The sequence below is a fragment of the Chelonia mydas genome, chromosome 2 (assembly GCF_015237465.2).
Source record: "Chelonia mydas isolate rCheMyd1 chromosome 2, rCheMyd1.pri.v2, whole genome shotgun sequence".
Lineage (NCBI taxonomy): Eukaryota > Metazoa > Chordata > Testudines > Cheloniidae > Chelonia > Chelonia mydas.
This window is the reverse complement of record NC_057850.1, coordinates 39,993,043-40,007,698: the sequence shown is the minus strand read 5'-3', so window position 1 is coordinate 40,007,698 and position 14,656 is coordinate 39,993,043. Positions and strand designations below refer to the sequence as shown.

Here is a 14,656-nt window from a genome sequence, read left to right as displayed (position 1 = left end):
TACATGCAATTATGGTTTATTCCCATTAGATAGTACATATTTTCCCCAAAGCTAGAATGTGTCTAATTATCTTTAATTAAAATGAACAAGGTAATTCAAAGTTATATTTGTAGGCCATCAGGTACTTGACGCTGTGCTAAACAAAACATTAATCTTCATTAAACATTCAAATAAAACATTAATTTTCAACTGATTTACATGAGTTACTCACACTTCCGTGAAGTCGTGTGTGTTAGAAGTGACTCTTTCAAGAAAAGCAAAGATAATCAGATCTAGAGATATAGGTCCAATCCAGGGGTCTCAAACATGTGGCCCGTGGGGTTATTTTCTGTGGCCCACCAGCTCCCCGCGGCCGCCATAGTGTTTACCTACAGCAGCTCTGGCCCGGTCCAGCCTGGTGCGCACTGGGGGCAAGGACAGGCTCCCCACCTGCCTGCCCTGCCGCTCCGGGAAGTGGCCAGGACCTGGGGAAGGGGGGCACAGGGGTCTGTGTGTTGCCCTGGCCGCGCCCCCAGGTACCTCCCCTTAAGCTCCCATTGGCCACGGTTCCCTGTTCCCAGCCAATGGGAGCTGTGGGGGGGCAGTGCCTGGAGGCGCAGCCAGGGCAACACACAGACCCCTGTGTCCCCCTCCCCCAGGTTCCAGCCGCTTCCTGGAGCGGCGCAGGGTCAGGGCAGGGAGCCTGCCCTGTCCTGGTGTGTGCCGGGCTGGAGCCCACCCCCTCCTGCACCCAGACCCCCTGCCCTGAGCCCCCTGCCGCACCCCACATCCCTCCTGCACCCCTGGGGGCAGGGAGGGGGCAGAGTTGGGGTGGGAATTTCAGGTAAGAGGTTGGAATGGGGGCTGGGAAGATATGGGGCAGGGGCAGGGCCTCATGGAAGGGGTGGAGTGGGGGCAGGGGCAGGGCAATGGGGGAGTCCACTGATGCAGCCCTCAGGCCAATGTACTAGTCCTCATGTGGCCCTCGTGGGTCATTTGAGTTTGAGACCCCTGATCTAATAAAACACTTCAGGTGTTCAAAGCTCATACAGTGAATCCCTAAATATGTATTTTCACTTCTGTGCTGCAGCGAATCAGGTTTTCTATAGTTAGAAATGCATGAACTCCAGCTCATTTATAAAAATATTAAGTGATGTATTAAAAACCCAGGCCTATCATTTATAGCTAGAGTGCTAGCAGGATTTCTAAAGGTTACAGCATATACTATCAGTTCTGCTATCACGTTACCACCAATGCAATTCCCTGCTTCCATATATTTTGAGAGTTTGTTCATTATTGGATAACCTTACCTGAAACAACCTTTTAGGAAAGTGACAATACCCAGCCACCACTACAGACTAAGGCCCCAGTCCTGCAATGAGTACAGACAAACCCTGAAACCAGCGCAGAGCCCCATTGATGACAATAGGGCTACACATGGGCACAGGGATCTGCCTGCACAGAGTTCATTACATGATTGGGGTTTTAGAGAATGTAAGATCCTGCAACTGACTGTGCAAAGGTGCAATTCCATGGAGCTTCCAAGGGGGTGAGCCCACAGGCAGCCAATTGCAGGAACAGGGCCTAAGCCTCAGACACAGTTAGTAGTGTATTAGAGTACTGTATTTATAGTCATGCTGATGCCTCTTGGATTGGTCCCTGGATGGCTACAGCTTCAATCTCAACTCGAGCATTCTGTGGGGAAAACATTGAAGCAGAATAGGAATTTAGAGAGACCTACATTTTTAAATTATTGAGCATAGTACCCATTACGAAAAAAAACAACAAGGTTTAATTCTACAAATCTTGATTCATTTTTTTGTATTAGTAATTTCTTCAGCAATGTTAATGAAAACAAAGTTTTCTTTTAATCATTCTACATATAATAATCCCTTATTCCTGGAGTGACGTTTCCTCCCCTTTAATGTTACAGACAGAGTGAGTGAGATTACATATTTTAGCTACATAAGAAAAAAATCCTCCATTAAAAGCAAACTATTCAGAGAAGTTAGCTATGAATGAAAATCCTCCAGCTGCAAGAAGTTAGAGAGAGAATAGATATTTATAGAAGAACAACTGACACTCACATTTGGCAAAGCAACAACCTGGTAGGCCGCTCTGGCTGGGAAGTTACTCCTGAAAACTACAGTTTAAAAGATAAATAAATGAATGAATAATTTTAACTTTGCCCTACATGATACAGTTCAGAATTATCTATAGAGATACATATACACAGTAGAATGTTTACAGTTTAACAGCTATGAGACAAAAATTGCTGGATTTTTTGGCCTGTTATATAATCTCAGTAATTTACTTTTTTCCCCCCCCATGATCAAGAAGAAACATATAGATCAGCTTCTCTGGTACGATGCAGCCACTGTTTATACCATTGGCATAGCATAGCCCTAAACACCAGCTTAATTGCCCCAGGAAAGGTCACCACAGTGTACGGGTGATCTTCCGGAGACATAGTTGATGTGGGGGCTCTTACATCCAAATGAGCAAGGAAAAGGGGCCCTGGCCAAAGGAGGAGGGGCATAGCAAGGACACCTTGCATTACACACAAACTCACCCAGCATAGGAGCCAGTCCTGCAGAGAGCAGCACAAGGATCAATGGAGAGCAAAGGGAAGTTTTCAGCCACCTTTATACAGTATGCCCTAACCTGCACTCCATGCAGTTTAACTGAATGCCATGATTAGGCTCCTACTTTGAGGATACCTAGCTAACAGAGTAAGAGATCTGAGTAAGGTATAATACTGTGCAAATTCAGCTGTTGTAGACAGCTTTTACTGGTAAGTTTTAAGTCTAAGATCAGCAGCTGGTAACAAGATCTTATTACTGAATCAGGTTAAGAAGTCACAATGAAAAAGCAAACACCAAATGTGTTAATGAATTACAGCTACATGGGAGCCTGGTAATGAGCAACTAGATATTTAACTATTCTGCATCCTGTACATATGCCCATGGAATTGCATTTTGACATACAAAGGATAGACTACTTCAGATTCAGAAACCACATCTACCATGAAAGAAAAACAGTTACTTGAGGCCAGAAGCTGCCATGGATTTAAAAACTGAGTCAACATATATTTGGATTATATAGATAAGTACTCAGGGTCCCATGTTCCTGTTTCAAAATGCAGAATTGGGCCCTTAAGAATCTCCTACCTCAATGTATTTTTTCCACCAACCATCCTTTATGTTCTCAAATAGGAATGGTGTTATCTGTAATACTTGTACTAAACAACCAGCATCACACCGAAGAATTCAACAGATTGTTTATCTGTTGCTATCTTGAAACACACAATCCCAGACAACCTGACAAATTAATCATTTGAAAGCTGCCAACAGCAGCATAATATTAGGGAAAATACAATGATATGCATGTAGAATTGTAAAAGTCTGCTCATATTTGGCCCCGCAAGTCCAGCAATACAAAGGACCTGATTTTTACTAGGCTTTGCAGTGTTTAAGAGGCATACCATTTGGGGCTCTGGTAAACCATTAGGCTATGCTCAAACATTGCTAGTTCTCATTTGGTACAAGATATATGGTCCCCATCTCTTCCTTTTGGATACACAGTCTCTCATATGGATTCTAAGTTGTTGAGACAGAGAAAGCCAAGAACATCCCAAATTAATTTTCATACTTATTATTCAGCCACATTGAACTGAGCTCTCTGTTCTGAGGGAGCCCCTCTTTACAAGTTTATATCACAGACAATATTGTATTTGCCCATCTCAGAGTAGTGTTGTAAGAAGAATTAGCTAAAGTCTAAAGTGTTATGTGAGGGCTATTTTTTTTTTAAATCTTGTTGAGTCTATAAAAACAATTATGCACAGAGTGTTAGAATTCCACAGTGTTAGTGAGTGCTAAATTTTGTTTCTGGATTACCAGTTTATCTGAGAGAACTGTAAAACCAGACACCCTATCAACTACATATGTGAGTGGGTTCCAGAGTGAAAGTTTCCATTCTGATCCATCTGTTTTGGCTGTCATATGAATGTAAATATACAGTTCCAATTTCACCCACTTTTGGTAAAGCCAAATCCCTCTGGGGGGCTCTTCAAAGCATGGAAGACATGTAAATTGGGAGATCTGCCTCAATGAAGGATGAAGTAATATAGAAGTGTCAGTTAAATGCTGAAGCTGCCCTTCTAATACACCAAGTTTTGTGGATCTACAGTATGACTGACACTGTCACCTGGCACTATCATTTGTGTAACATAGGGATGGAATTTGAATCCTATCCATAGTCCTTTTCACATATGGATTATTAAAAGCACATTAAACTGAGAAAGGCAGAGATTTAGCTAGCAGGAATAATCTGAACACCTGAGTCACGGGGAAACAGACATCTTTTTTTGAATGATTAATATTCCTATTAAAGTTAGAAATAAGCATAGTTCATGCATAAGTGACTTTCCTTTTTGTTTTGACTATCCAGTTTCAACCCATACCTTAAAGAACATCAAAACAGATTGTCATTAAGTTTTTCTCTTAGTGAGCAATAAAACTGTACAAGATACTGCTAAAATGGAAACAAAACATCCACTTACACTGCTTGTAGATTTCATTAATATCACTGAAGTCCTTCATGTCAGCCATCAACACAGTAGTCTTTACAACTAGAGTTACACAAATGCAGATATTATGGAGCGCTGGGTTGTATGCAGCATGCAAATCCCAGTGCATTTCTTTAATATTCAGTTCATATACTTCATTTTACCTCAAGTGATAAACCTCACCTACTCTGAACACTGACATCTATTGTTAACATAAAAATGAAGTTAGATCCACTCACCCCAACTTATTACACTATATCATGACGTTTTAGAAACAGTGAAGTGCCCTGAAACTCAGCATGTACTAATGCTTTCATAAGATTTTTTCCTAATTAAGTGCAATATCAGGAATTTTCAAAGGGGCACACATGTTTAGACTCACTTCATGCTTTCAGGCTGAGATTTTCAATGCCATGTAAGGGAAATTAATGGGAACTGTGTGTCCCTAAAGCAGATTTGAAAAATCACAGCCTTAAGTTCTTTTGCAAAACTCATTTCTTCCATGAAGCACAAATATGTTACTGTACCTCCAGCCATTGCCTTTCCAAGGCTTTGTCTACACTATGATTTTTTGTTACCCTTTTGATCTCCCCCCTTTCCCATTGCTAATGCTGGCTCAGCTCCACGGTTAGTGCACTAGTGTTGGCAGCATTTTAAGCCCCAGGGGTGGGATTCACAAAAGTATTTAGGCAGCTTGAAGCCAAAGGGAAATAGGCACCTAAATACCTTTCTGAATCTCACCCCAGTTCCTGTAGACCTGCTCTGAGTTGGGTTAGAAGACAGGATGCTTAAAGTGCCAGCCGCCATCTGGAGCCCTCTCTACACTAGTGTTCCCGCAGATGGGGCTGAAAACAGTAGCAACACTAGTCAGAAATTTGGGGCAAGGACAGCTGAATGTATACACCCCTAAAATAAAAATCTTTCCCTGGGTTTCCCAGGTGTACGGGGTTGTCTTTTTCAATTTAAAATGCTTGGGTCTAGGATCATATTTTCTTTTGAATCACACAGCTATAAGCACCAATTATGTATTCAACAAAAAAGATTCCCTTAAAAAAGGTCACTTTGTTTTCTTCTCTAAATAAAATACTTGGACATCTCTACTATTCTTATATAGGCACTCACCATTGCAGTAGTCGCAGTCTGCAGCTTTCAGGATTTCCCCTATATTTTTTAGAGCCTATTGAGAAGACAAACAGAGCCTTAAGGTACTGACATTGTTAAAGTTATAGCTTCTCTACATACCAGCACCACAAGATGTAGCTATGAAAGTTTACTCCAGACAACCTCATATGGTAGCCAACCTTTTCATTAGACAAGTGAAAAGAAAGGTAGGTTACGAATCATCTTCCACAGTGACTGCACTTCCAGCAGGGCTTCCATTTTTATTCCTTGATTTAACTCAGGAAAAGGCACATATGTAAGATGAGGGGCTCCCCACTGCACAACAGCAATGTCCAGAGACAATGCCCTGACAAGTAGGCTAGCTGGCCCTTCCCAGCCACTAGGATTCTTACTTAGATCCCCTTCCTGGGGTCTGCTTGGAGGCTCAATCTTTGTTATAAGTATCTAATGAACGAGTAACAAGGTAGGTGAGGTAATATCTTTTAATGGACCAACTTCTGCTGGTGGAAAGGACAAGCTTTTGAGCTTCACAGAGCTCTTCTTCGGGCTACAACACAGCGAACGGTCAGTAATTGTCCAATTAAATTTAAAGCACCATTTCCCACCCTGCTGGAAATAAGGATTTCTCACTATTTTCCTACCCACCCTCCCATTATTTGGGTGGGAGAAGGCAAGGATGGAGAGGAGACATTTTCCCCTACTTTAGCCCTCCCCCAGCTTCCTGGATTGCTGTGCGGGATGGTCTTCAATACTCCAGTCTCCATGTTTGGGCCTCTGTTCTCTGTGAATAGCTCCAGGGCCTAAACACAGGCCAAATATTAAGACACTCAAATATTAAGTTTATTGCTAGGGGGCTTTGGATAACTCCTTACCTGTTTAGCTTCTTCTTTTGCCCCTCCAGGCACAAGCTGGCCACTAGAAGGATCCATGCCTAGCTGTCCTGCGATATACATGGTCCGGTCTATCAGCACTGCTTGACTGCAATTGTAAGTCATACGTATATTTACAGCTCATCCAGAAAAATCTCGTTTCTATCCAACCACTCAGAACTATTTTGAGCAAACCTCTTGAAGAAATATTTCACCTTTCCCCCCCATTAATTTATAACATTTTATGGAGGTAGAAAACTCAGTCTGGGAAGGTGGCAACAGACTATACCACCTCTTTGAGAAGTAAAGTACTGTGTAAGAATCATAAGACCAGTTATTTTTAGTAGTAGAAAAGGCAGAATCAGTGTTTACTGAAAAGAGAAAAGTTAACTTGGTAACAAAGAGAATGTCACTTTCAAGCTTCTAAAAGATATATTTCTACCGTCAACAACCCCCCTACTCATTTTCGAAAGTCTTGCCCGTAATAATGAAAGTGTTGCTTTCCGTCCCAAGCTCTCTTACAAACATTGTTATGTCTCAACACCACCGAGATTCAGGTAAGAGATAAGTTACTGGCAGCTTGGACCAGCAGGTATAGTGTTAAATTATGACTCAAGAGACCGGGATTCTATTTTCTTCTCTGCCACTATCAGCACTGTGACCTTGGGCAAGTTAACTTCATGTCTCTGTGTCTCAGTTTTTCCATTTGCAAAATGGAGATAATGCTTTCCTTTCTAAGAAGTTTTGAGATCTATAAGTGTTATTATAGAGATCACCTCACCAGTCACTGAAGTGAAACACAGGAGCTTTTTAATAGTGCATAGACACTGTACAGAAAAGTTTAGGGCAGGAAATGAAGAATACTTTATCCCTTTGAAAATAAAGGGGTAGTTTAGACTCCCAGTCCTCATCAGCGAAGTTCGACATGCAGTTTACCAAATGAAGGAAGGAAAAGCCCCAGGAAAAGACACAGACTGACAACCGAAATGATAAGAGCTGGAGGCCAAGACCTCTGAGAAACCCTTGCTCAGAGGTTTAGCCATTACTTGGAAATGCAGACGATACTGTCTAACTGTAAGGAGTTCAACACCATTTTGCTGTACAAGAAGGGGGATTGTGAAGTTCTAAAGAACTACCGTCCAATATGCCTCCTCTCACATCTCTACAAGTTGTTCACCAAAATAACAACAAACCGACTCACAGAGAGTCTGGACAAGCAGCAGCCGAGAGAGCAAGTAAGTTTTCAAAGGAATTTCAGCACAATGGACCATATTTTCCACTATCAACCAAATACTGGAATGCTCAAGGGAATACAAATTTCCTTTATGCTTTGCCTTCGTCAATTATGAAAAAGCGTTTGACAGCGTAGAGATCAATGCAGGGTTGAAAGCTCTTGCAGAGCAGAGCATCAACACAAACTACATCAAACTACTAAAGGAAGCAAATTCTGACTGCACTACAGATTTAACTGTTTGACATCCCAGTTAAAAAAAGGTGTGAAACAAGGAGACCCTGTTTCACTGAAACTCTTCACAGCCTGCCTCGAAATGGTAATAAAGGATTAATAAAGATTAACTGGTCTCTGATTCCACCCTTCCAATTCAACACCTCAGATTTGCGGACAGTATCATGTTGATTGCTGAAAATACTATCAAACTACAGACAATGCGGCAAGAATGCAACACAAAAAGCAGCCAAGTCAGACTGAAAATGAACCACTCCAAAACTAAATTTATGTGGTCTGATGCCTTGCCAAAAGCCCAAATAACAGACCAGGGAGAACAAATGAAGAAGTTGAGCAATTTGTCTATTTGGACCAAGAAATTAACATGTGCCATGATCAGGAAGGTGAACTCTCACAAAGAAAGAAAGCTGGTTGGCACGCATTTAATTCTATCAAGGATATCCTCCAAGAAAAAGAAAAGAAATCAACAAGGCAATAAGCACCAACCTCTTCAGCTCAACAGTACTGCCGGCAATGTTGTACGGCAGCGAAACCTGGATGCTGATGAAGATAGACAGTTGCTGCTCCTCTATCATGAAGAGGGCAATCGAAAGAAGAATTCTGGGGATTTCAATCCACGACCGAGTCCCCAATGAAGTGATCAACCAGCAGAGTGGAGTGCAGGACATTGTTGTTAAAAGCAGGTACAGTAAAATGTGATGGGCCAGTCATATAGTGAGGCTCACTGACAATGGACTGCAGCTGATGCCAACTGGTACTAGCACCACAGCCGACCTCCAAAGAGATGGGCAGATTTCATCATGAAAAGACATGGCCACATGTGGAGAAGGAAGGCCAGGATAAGAGAAGAATGGAAGACGTGTTGTCATCTGCACAACCTATATGAAGGCTGAAGTATTGATCAATCAAGGTGAATTTAGACTGGTGGATTGCAATTGCCTGAACTGGAATTTGTTTCCCTCCCTCCTATTCAAAATGAGGTAAGAAATAAAAAGCTATAATAAAATATGCAGTTACTAAAATATAACTATTCTGATCAAATATCTCAGATATTAGTGATACAAATAAAATGCCAAGCCAAAGATTTATAAAAGTTAGACTAAGACAGCTGATATCTTTTTAATTTTTACTGGACACACCAAGTGTTTTGATTACTTAAAGCCACAGGACTTCAACATGGAATTCAGCATCCAATATGTCATTCCAAAAATACATAGCCCATGGAAGACTTCTAGGAACTCCCTGGATTATTTTTCTTTATTATAAGTGTGCATGGGTTTTCTAATGTTGGTGACTAGGAGCTTTAAAAAGAAGTGCCTTTAATATTCAATAGTAATGTAAGTAATGGAAAAAAAAAATCTAAAACAGTCAATTAAATCCACATTTTTAGTCACCAGTTGGCCATTGCTTGACAAATCAGTTACAAGTTGGTTACAGTTGCGAGGTTAAAAATTTGCACACCTGCTCTCTGGCTGTATTGCTGAAATCCGCTGATGGGCTAACTTTAGAGACATTGCCCTCTATGTTCCATTCTCTGCAAATTCAGCATATTTTGATTGCCACTGAACATAGGGCTGCTGGCACAACACCCAGTTATTTCGGACAGCACACAATTAAAGACTTCAAAGCCAATTGCAAAACATTATGTAAACGCAAAAAGATTTACTGAAACAGAGTTGCCCAATAATAATGTTTCTAGTCACTGCAATAAAAAGAGATTGAAAACTTAAACAGTATTTCATAATGCAGGTTGACAAACCCACAATTACCCAGCCACAGACACAATTAACATCTATGATAATCCTTCATTTTTAAAAATTTTCAAGAATATTATGGACACTTCCTCATTGCAAAATATCTTGCAATACACAGACGCTGTAATTTCCCCCTCTCCGTGCCTGTCCCCACAACTCCCAACGTGTGGGATTCTCACTTTATCCCAGTTCACTAAGCCTCAACCATCTTTTCCTTCAAGTCCATCCTAGTCTCGCTTCTTCTGCAATGCCCACACGAGCTGCCAGCTTAAATTTAAAGTTCCTCCAAGTTGTTCCCTTTTTTGGCCTCCCCACTATGTTCTGCCTTGTCTCGTCTACAGGCCCCACTCCCAAAACGGGCTCCATGCGGACCATGGACTTGGAGCCCCAGCGCAGTCCCGGGGCTAGCTGTGTGGTTCTCTTTGCAGCACCCAGGTCATCGCTCTACGAGGCAGAGTCCCCGCCAGATGAGCGCACGAGCCTGGCACGTTACCTGTAGGGGCCCATTACAGCCGGTGCCCTCGAGGTGCTGATTATTCGCTTTATCAGGGTGGCCATGGCTGCCCTTCACCACTCGCCGCGAGGCTCTGCACTTCGCTCCCTGCGGACCCGCTGGGACAGCCTCGCTCTTTTACCGAAGAATAAGGGTTCCACCCCCCCCAGTCCCACGTGGGGGCACGGCACCGAACCGCGCATGCGTCTCCGGAGGGGACAGGTCCGCCTCCCGCGGAGCTTGCTGGGGGATGTAGTCTTTCCTGAAGGGCTCTTATGCGCTTGCGCGGTCCCCACAACGGCGGCGGTAGGTCCGGCGTGGTTTCGTGGGCTGAAAGGCCGGGGAGCTGAGCGCTGGCGGGAGAGCAGTAGCCGGAGGCTGCTCCGCTGCCGGGGAGAGGGGCAGAGCCTGGTGGGACAGAGGCTGCTCCTACGTGGGGCATCTACACTCTTCCGCTTCCAGGTACCGCCTGGGGGCCTCAGTGCTGTGCCCTGCTCTCCCAGGGGGTGTCCGGCCGTCCGCCCGCCGGGCTGGTGCCCCGCCCCGCTCTCCCTGGGGGGTGGGGGGCGCGCTCTCCCCCCCCCCACGGGCCGGTGCCCCGCGCTCCCCCCCCCGGAGCGGGGGGCGCGCGCGCTCCCGCTATTCGTTGGGGTGCCTGGTTGCCCTGGCCCTGTGCCCATCGCCCCAGCCCTGGCTGTATGGACTCAGGTCGCCCTGGCTGTCCTGTCCCTGCATTGCAGCGCTAGCCTGTGACGGGATGCGGCAATAGCCGGCTCCCTAGCAGTCATTCCGCGCCCCCCCCCCCCCCGCCCCCCCACAGGCTGTGCGTTGTAGCATCCGACATGCTGAGTCAGGAAGCGAAGGTCAGACACCTGCATTGTATGTGGTCCCCCCCGTCCCCTTCACTAAGTTCACTCCAGGGGAAACCCGTTTGCTAAACGTCTCGTGCCTTGCTCCAACAATTTCAGCAGAAGATGAAGTTCAGTTTGGGATTCGGATTGACATAGATTGTAAAACCGTTTCTATATAGCATGCAGTCAAACCTGTCAATATTTTGTGCACTGGCTGGATTGTTTTAAGGAATCTACTTGCAGCTTTCCATTCAATTTATTTGTTTCCTTAATGACTTGTGTATCCACTGGTTTTGTACCAGTAAAACTATTCTGCTAGGGTTTGATAATTAAATTGGTCCAACTTCTGGTGTGGATGCATTTCTCTGTGTAAAGCTGTGTTACAGCTAAGCTTGGAAGGATTAGTTTTCTATCTGTAAATGTCAGTAAGTGTTGATTTTACCATACACACACAAATGGAGAAAAAATATTTCCATTGATAACTGAAATTTATAGATAGCAAAAGTTAGAAAAATGATTGAGAATTTATTAATTTGATTTAAGAATGCTTATTTTGACTGGTGGTGGTTTTGTGTTTTAACAGCTAAAAAGCTTTAACTTTTTTAATCTCATCATTTACTGTTATTACTTTATTGTCTCACGCCCCCATAATTTTGTTTAACTGAAAACTTGGTAAAAATTAAAAATGCTTAAAATTAACATGAATGTTATCTGTTGAAATATTTAAAAAAATCGAATTCTGCTAAACCAGTGTAGCCTGTTGCTTTTCTCCTGACCTACAGGATTAGCTATTCTATTGTAAAGCACCTTTATAACAATAGAATTGCAGCAACATGTGGGGAAGTTGTACCACTTAACTGTACTGGTGTATAGGTGAAGTGGTACAATTTGTGTGCATAGATAAGGCCTGAGGTATTGCTTTGTGATGCCAAGTGGAAGAGTACATGTGCTGATGTTCTCCTTTTTAATTTTTGTTTGTTTGTTTTTCGCCAGAAATGTCTAATGCAAGAGAGAAGAAACGCGCCAAGAAAATGAGAAATCAGCCTGCTAGTGTCACTTTATCTTCTGATTGTGGACCATGTCATGGTGGAATACAGCACCATAATGGGGGAAGTAGCTCTTTTCAAACTACAAAACAAGGTATGAAATGTGTGAAGTTCATTCAATATTTATTGAATACAAATATTTTTCCCAACTGTCATCTTTTTGTATGTCGGTCAGTGTTTAGTGCATTGGAACCAATGGTGGTACTTCTCTTCACCTAAATTAGGTAAATTAAGTGTTTGTAAACAGATGAACTGACAACATTATGTTTTTAGGGCCACCTTTGTTCGTGCACTTCTTTAAAATAAATCAACTTAAAAATAATCAGAACTCACTTTTAATTTTTTTAAACATACTGCTTCTTAAAGAGATCACATAAACTTACGGAAACTGGATCTGAATAGAAAAATGACTTTTTCTCTTTTTCATTTTCAAAAATCTAGTCACATGCTAGAAAAACTTTATTTGCTCGTTTATTCAGGCTAGTCTAATAGCATTTTCACTTCCTCTGTTTCTTTTTTTCAACATGCTAGCAGATCTCCATCCTGATAGTTCACAGGAGTATCAGCAGCAGAGACCTCAACATCAGTCTCCTGGACCTTCGTACAGGAAAGAACAATATTTTTCTAAGGGGCAAAATAGAGGTGAGAGAGGTAGAGGAAGAGGAGGTTGGGGAGGAGGACGCCAAAATGTTTCTCAAGAAATGCCTAAATACGTAACAGGTAAGTGTCCAGAGAAATTTTTGCTAGAAGTTACCATGGACTGATAGTTCAGGTCCATGGTTTTTTGTTTTTAAATAGTAAAAATCTGTAAAGTAAAGTAGTAAAATAGATAGTAAAATCTGGAAGAACTGAGACCTTATTTGATATGCACTTGTGGACTTCTGTTTTATCAGGTATTTTTCCCCTCAGTAGAAATACTCTTCTGGATTGAAACTAACACTAAATCTTTGTTAAGCCACACTTTTTTTTTTTTTTTTTTTCTCTTCTCCATATTGTGGATTTAAACGTACTTGGTCACAAAGACATACATATTCTGGATTTTTGTAGGTTAGAAAAATGAATGTTGTCAGTGGACCTACGTTTTTAAGATATGTCTGCACTGCACACTTTTGGCAGTATGTAGAGGACATACACTACATGTCACGGCCTCTAGTGCTGATATAAACCAGTGTAGTTTGCGAGGCACTGTTTAGGCACGTAGAGTAAGAACATGCCTGAACTCTGTGGGTGCATACTCTACTTATCCAAGCAGTACCTTCCCCATCCTATGCTGCTCTTTTTAGCAGTGTAGTGTCCTGCTTCCTCCCTGCTGCTGTAATCTTTCCCCACAGCAGCAGGGAAAGGCCCCAGTAGCAGGAGCCTTTTACTGACACGTGTAGCTACACATATAGCCTATTTTTCACTGTGACATATAGCTACACATAAGGCACACAATTGATCTTACTAATCTAAGGTCTGTCCAACAGTGATCTGTACCTCTCATGGCTTGTGTTATACGGATGTTGTCGTAATCTCGGGCTCTGATTATAACATAGTCAAGTGGGTGCCAGTGTTTGGACTGAGGATGTTTCCAGGTGGTTTTATGCCCACATTGTGAATACTGCATGCAAATGTGGTTGCCTTGTCTCAAAGATATATTGGAAAAGGTTCAGCAAAGGGCAACAAAAATGATTAGGGGTGTGGAACGGCTTCTGTATGAGGAGAGATTAATAAGATTGGGACTCTTCAGCTTGGAAAAGAGAGGTCCAAGAGGGGATATGATAGAGCTCTATAAAATCATGACTGATGTGGAGAAAGTAAATAAGGAAGTGTTATATACTCCTTCTAGTAACACAAGAACTAAGAGGCAGCAGGTTTAAAACAAAATAAATATTTCTTCATGCAATGTACAGTCAACCTGTGGAACTCTTTGCCAAAAGATGTTATGAAGGCCAAGACTATAACAGGGTTCAAAAAAGAACTAGATAAATTCATGGAGGATAGGTCCATCAATGGCTATTAGCCAGGATTGGCAGGGATGATGCAATGTTCCCTCTAATTTCCTCCATCCATGTGCGGAATAACTTTTGTTATGCGTACTGAGGTATGCGCGGATGTGTACCACCAGTAGAAACAAAAAACCTAGATAGAATATGTTTTTAAAAAGTTATCATAGGGATAATTACTCCAGCCAAAACAGGTTAGGTATTTTAGAACTCGCACTTCAATTTAATTCTTTGAGTAGTAAGAGAGAAATAAAAGTGATATGCATAGACCAGTCAAAAAACTAAAAATAACACACTTTGAAAGAATAATATTACAGAGAATATACGTGAATTGCAGGAAGTACCAAGAAGTAACAACAACAATAATACAAGTATTTGTTGGGAGGTGAGTGTGAAAGACTGTCTGTGCGCATGACACAGAGACAGGGTGTGCTGGTTGCTGGGGAAGTTTCCGAGAGATGCCATGTGCTGTCTCTTTAAGGCACTCACTGAAAGCTCTCCTGCTCTGTCCTGAGCCCTGTCTCC

At 42.4% G+C, this 14,656-nt stretch overlaps 2 protein-coding genes across 7 annotated transcripts in view; one reads left to right on the top strand and one right to left on the bottom strand.

Annotated features, from left to right (window-relative positions):
* Positions 1 to 10,528, bottom strand: RIDA (reactive intermediate imine deaminase A homolog). Its single transcript, XM_007055996.4, has 6 exons — positions 10,250 to 10,528; positions 6,541 to 6,646; positions 5,669 to 5,723; positions 4,541 to 4,609; positions 2,067 to 2,122; positions 1 to 1,674 (listed from the first exon to the last, which is right to left on the bottom strand). The coding sequence occupies exons 1-6, from the start codon at positions 10,312 to 10,314 to the stop codon at positions 1,612 to 1,614; spliced, it is 414 nt and encodes a 137-aa protein (XP_007056058.1). The 5' UTR covers positions 10,315 to 10,528; the 3' UTR covers positions 1 to 1,611.
* A 34-nt stretch (positions 10,529 to 10,562) lies between these two features.
* POP1 (POP1 homolog, ribonuclease P/MRP subunit) overlaps positions 10,563 to 14,656 on the top strand; it is a 32,375-nt gene continuing 28,281 nt past the window's right edge. For 2 of the 6 annotated variants that reach the window (XM_037892231.2, XM_043539306.1), the window contains exons 1-3: positions 10,563 to 10,711; positions 12,094 to 12,240; positions 12,681 to 12,866. In XM_037892231.2, the coding sequence (XP_037748159.1) occupies positions 12,096 to 12,240; positions 12,681 to 12,866 (331 nt within the window). In that variant the 5' untranslated portion in view covers positions 10,563 to 10,711; positions 12,094 to 12,095. Of the gene's footprint in view, positions 10,712 to 10,961; positions 11,113 to 11,332; positions 11,526 to 12,093; positions 12,241 to 12,677; positions 12,867 to 14,656 lie in introns of those variants that run through there. The other 4 variants (XM_037892227.2, XM_043539303.1, XM_043539304.1 and 1 more) reach the window with 3 other exon arrangements.

Coding starts and splice junctions, on each gene's coding strand:
- RIDA (XM_007055996.4), bottom strand. CDS start 10,314: ATGGCCACCCTGATAAAGCGAATAATCAGCACCTCGAGGGCACCGGCT. Junction 6,647..10,249: donor GCTGTAATGGGCCCCTACAG/GTAACGTGCCAG, acceptor TTACAATTGCAG/TCAAGCAGTGCTGATAGACC. Junction 2,123..4,540: donor TAATGAAATCTACAAGCAGT/GTAAGTGGATGT, acceptor TTTAAACTGTAG/TTTTCAGGAGTAACTTCCCA.